The following is a 4,781-nucleotide window of genomic DNA, read 5'->3' as shown; positions in this document are numbered from 1 at the left end:
ATGAATCAAACAACATCCATGGAAAGCCAAGGAAGTGTTCATCTCCCCATGGATGAGCTTTCGCTCCATTTCACTCGAACCCACAGGAAGAACACCACCATTTTCGAACCACAAAGCAGCATGGATACAGCCCACAGCAGCAACACGACACCATTTTCCGGTCAACAAGTGGTGGCCGGCGCCAGGGCACCCGAGAAGAAACTCACTCTCTTCGCCCTCCGCCTTGCTATTCTGGAGAAAGCAGCCACCGGGCTAGGAACCCTAGGCTTCATCTGGGCCACCGTGGTTCTGTTAGGTGGCTTCGCCATAACAATCGACAAAATTGATTTCTGGTTAGTGACCGTTATTTTATTGATTGAAAGCACTAGGATCTTTAGCCGGAGTCATGAACTTGAATGGCAGCACCAGGCCACCTGGTCACTAGCCGACCCTGGAGTCAGTAGTTTTCGAGCGATAAGGTCTAGCTCACACGTGGTTCTCAAGGCGGTTAAAACAGTGGCTCAGCCACTTTCTGGGACGTCCGTTGGAAGTAGTGGGAAGATTAACGAGAGTCCACGGATGATAAACTGTACAACCTACTGGGAGAGGAAAAAAGCACCATCTCGGACTTGGACGACTTCTGATGTTCCTATTCTTCCATATGGCAAATCGGTTTTCGTTTCTAGCAATATCAGTAAGCTTCTTTATTGGCTACAACTAGCATCTGCGACGGTTTGCGTGTTTCTTTCGGTCACGAGACTCGTAAATCACAACTTTGGAGACGTTCATAAAGGAGATAGCGAAAAATTGAATCGAAAATCGGCTCTAACCATCTTCTATGGATTGGCGTTGGCTGAGGCTTTGTTGTTTCTTTTGGAGAAAACGTATTGGGAGTGGAATGTGATCTACAAGAAGATGTTAGAGAAGGCGAACGATGAGTTGGAACTTGGATGCACGGGAATGGTTTCAGTTCGGAGGTTTTTCTACGATGCCTATTCTAAATGTGTTAATAGAAGCATCTTTGATGGATTGAAAATGGATATGGTTTCTTTCGCTATGGAACTCTTGAACTCGGATTCATCGGATGAGCAACTCATTGGGGTTCGAATCTTTGAGCGATTCACAACAAATCCACGGTTTTCTGAAGATACCCTTCAGAAGATCGGAATCACGATATCAGTGATAGAACGGTTGGTCGAAATGCTTAACTGGAAAGACCCACAAGAAGAGGAGATTCGGAATTCAGCAGCAAAGATCTTGGCGAAACTTGTTGGGAAGAAGCAAAATGCTCTTCGGGTTGCCGGAATTCCAGGTGCAATGGAATCGATATCTTCATTGTTGCATGTTAACAGAAATTCTGGTGCTATTATATGCGGTGAAGTATGTAAAAAGCAAATCATCGTAGATCAAGAAAATTATGGGTTTTGGGCATTCAATCAATTAGGTCTTTTGATTCTAAAGAAACTTGCTCGTGATCATGATAACTGTGGAAAGATTGGAAACACAAGAGGTCTTCTAACAAAAATCATCGATTTCACACACGCAGACGAACGATTATTAACAAACGAAAGGGTCACAGAATCTCAGATTTCGACTGTGAAAAGATCGTTACAAGTGGTGAAGATGTTAGTGAGTTCAACCGGCGTTACTGGTGAACAGCTTCGAACCGAGATATCTGAGGTGGTGTTCACAATAAGCTACATCCGAGATATATTAAGGTATGGCGAGAAACACCCAAGCCTACAGAAACTTGGCATCGATATCTTAACGAGTTTGGCACTAGAGAATGATGCGACAGAACGGATCGGAGGCACCGGAGGAGTTTTAAAGGAATTATTCAACATTTTCTTTAGAGAAGAAATGCTTGAAAACCATAATCATGTAAGAATTGCAGCCGGAGAAGCACTTGGAATGCTGGCATTCGAAAGCACACAAAACTGTCATCGGATCTTGAAACTGAACGTTATTCAGAAGCTTAACGACGCTTTGGACAATCCGTTGCTTCGCGTAAATGCTGCAAGAATTCTAAGAAATTTGTGCATTTACAGTGAAACAGGTTCCTTTAAACAGCTAAGAGCCATAATCACAGCTGCACCAACTGTAAGTTATCTCTGAATCAATAAGTTTTGTATGTAACATACTGTTGGGGATATATATATATATATATGATTCTGGGTTTAATTAACTCTCTTCACATAACAATTACCCCTACTCCATGGATGGTTGCAGGTACTCAAGGAAATCATGACAAATGACTTTAAGTTACAAGAAGTGATGGTGGGACTAGCAGCACATATGTTCAAATTTATGACATCTGAAGAAACAAAGGCCATGTTTGAAAGAAGTGGGATTCTGGATGGTGAATTAGCCATGGTGCTAGTGGAAACCTTGAAGAAGCATCCACACCCACAAACTAGGACTCCAAGAATAAGGAGATACGTGATAGAATTAGCGATCTGGATGATGAAAGATAAAAGAAGAAACATTCAGACATTCAAGAATCTGGGAATGATGGAAGAATTGGAAGGTGTTACAGAGACTACATCTGAATTAGAAAGCTTTAATATCTTCTGTGGTGCAATTGGATTGAGTAGATATAAGATAGCAATTCATTCATTAGTTGAGACAGCAATGAATTTGATGGCTGATGAATATATTCACAGTGAATAACACATAATCTACTGCATGATTTAGATCTATATGTTGGTAGAACCTTCAAAAGCATGTAAATAAGGATACATATACATATACATATACATATTATTTATTCTCTCTTTTATCATACATCAAAATTTTCTTTCTACATATTTTATAAACCTTCTTCCTCGATCATGGACCCGTTCATCTAATTGTTTTCTTTTAAATTTATTTAATTGTGTTGGATCCCACCAGTTTAATGAAGAACCGGTTCATATTGATATGTATGGCTTCTTTTTAATAGTGTAAAAATTTATGAACCGGTTCACCAAGTTTAAGAAACCGCTCTAGTGATCACGTAAACTATATGGTATTTTTGAAATAACTCGAACCGATAATTTTTACATAAAGCAAACCCAAAATTTTACAGGTTGAACTAACTTTTTTTCTTTTCGTTTAACGTTTTTTAAAGCAGTGAGTATGACCCAGCGACGGAACACAAATAGACTGAATCAACAATGGTGGAGGGACCCAAAAGAATTTATACTTAAAACCTTAATCAATGGTGGCAGAACCAAAAAAATTTATACTTAAAACCTTAATAGACGGGAGATGTTTCGTTCTATTAACAAAAGCCCACAGGGGCCAAGCGGATAAAGTCCCTACTGGCGATCCCCCTGGATGACCCATACTGACTCAAAGATCAATCCACTTTTTAGAGGAAAATGAAGAGTAACAACGAAGACAGAGAATATTGATGTAAATATGAAAACACGAATGAATATTTTGAGGGTCAAAGGATGAAGTGGTCAATGATTTTAAGACATTTTCTTGGTCAAAGGACGACACATGGCTCGATGTTAGTGGACGAATTTATTTTTTATATTTTTCTTTTTAAAAATCGAAACATTTTGACTTGGAAACTGAGGTTCAATTTTTTAGAAAATCGAGCTTATTCTCCTAGTTATATCTCTTTTTGGTTTACCTAAATTTCACTACTTTCGTAGTATTCATGTCTAACATATTATGGACTTGACTAAAAGACAGGAAAAATTCAATCCAGATATGCAATTGCAACGACCAAGTTCACAATTACGACTACCAGTTCCATAATTGTGATGGTGCCGCTTGCTAAACTGGTGGAATTTGAATTTTTTTTGTCTTTTAGTCAGGTCCGCAATATTGCGGACGTTGATATTGGTAGCGTAGTGACATTTGGGTAAATATTGCTGATTGCTAGACTTCGATATTGCGACATAGTGACATTTGGATAAATATTGCGGATTGCGGACGTAATGACATTTAGGTAAATCTGAGAAAGGATTAGCTGGGAAATCAATTTAAATAGGTGAAATGGCTATTTAAGTTAACTTCGTTTAATATACCTCTTTTTATAATTTTTCTTTGTCAAAATAAAATCAACTTTGTCATAATTTTTAGTTAAAATAAAAGCCAACTTTATCATAACTTTTAGTTTGGGAATAACTTATAAAACCTTCTTTTTCGGACTTAGATATAAACTTTGCAAACAGCACTACAAAAAATGAAGAGTATCAGCGAGAGAAAATTCTCTTGCTGATTCGTCGCTAAGGGGTCTTCCGTCGCTGATAGTCCGTCGGTCAAAAGGTCGTAGGTAATGCTATCAGCAAAGGATCAACATTGGAACTCAACGATGCATCAGCGAGGGAACGTTTTAGTGACGGATCAGCGAGGGAGACTTTCAGTGACGGATCAGCGAGGGAGACTTTTAGTGTCGGATCAGCGAGGGAAACTTTCAACGAGGGTCAGGAGGGACTTTTAGCGACGGATTTTCCTTCGCTAATCTGTCGCTAATGTTTATTAATCTAAAAATAAATAACTTATAATTACATAATTTATGTATTTGTTTATACAAAACTTAGCCATAAAATAACAAACCAAAACTGTGAACAAATTAAAACTAACCAAATCATGCAATTTAAATTATCCAATTCATACAATTTAATGTTTAAATTCATAAAATCTAACTACCGGGAGGTGGGGGGGGGGAACATATCATGAGTGTCGCATAAACGTAGAAAGTTGCTCCGATAAGGTGGCCTGTTCAGCTAACGCAGCAGCTTGTTTGACTTGTTCGGCTAACGCAACAACTTGTGTGGCCTCCAAATCTGTCGTACTCTTCCATT

The 4,781-nt window shown here is 38.8% G+C and overlaps 1 protein-coding gene across 1 annotated transcript; it reads left to right on the top strand.

Annotated features, from left to right (window-relative positions):
• Window positions 1–2,683, top strand: LOC112499936. Its single transcript, XM_025103201.1, has 2 exons — window positions 1–2,079; window positions 2,209–2,683. Exons 1-2 carry the CDS (start codon window positions 1–3, stop codon window positions 2,647–2,649), a joined length of 2,520 nt encoding a protein of 839 aa, XP_024958969.1. The 3' UTR covers window positions 2,650–2,683.
• Window positions 2,684–4,781: the final 2,098 nt, after the last annotated feature.

This window comes from Cynara cardunculus (genome assembly GCF_001531365.2).
Source record: "Cynara cardunculus var. scolymus isolate 2C chromosome LG 17, CcrdV1, whole genome shotgun sequence".
Taxonomy (NCBI): Eukaryota; Viridiplantae; Streptophyta; class Magnoliopsida; order Asterales; family Asteraceae; genus Cynara; species Cynara cardunculus.
Note: the sequence above shows the minus strand (reverse complement) of the source record. Positions and strands in the feature narration are given on the sequence as shown.

What these genes read in the sequence shown, in the direction of transcription:
- LOC112499936 (XM_025103201.1), top strand. Translation starts at nt 1, where the DNA reads ATGAATCAAACAACATCCATGGAAAGCCAAGGAAGTGTTCATCTCCCC. An exon ending in TAATCACAGCTGCACCAACT is followed by an intron (nt 2,080 to 2,208) that starts GTAAGTTATCTC and finishes GGATGGTTGCAG; the next exon opens with GTACTCAAGGAAATCATGAC.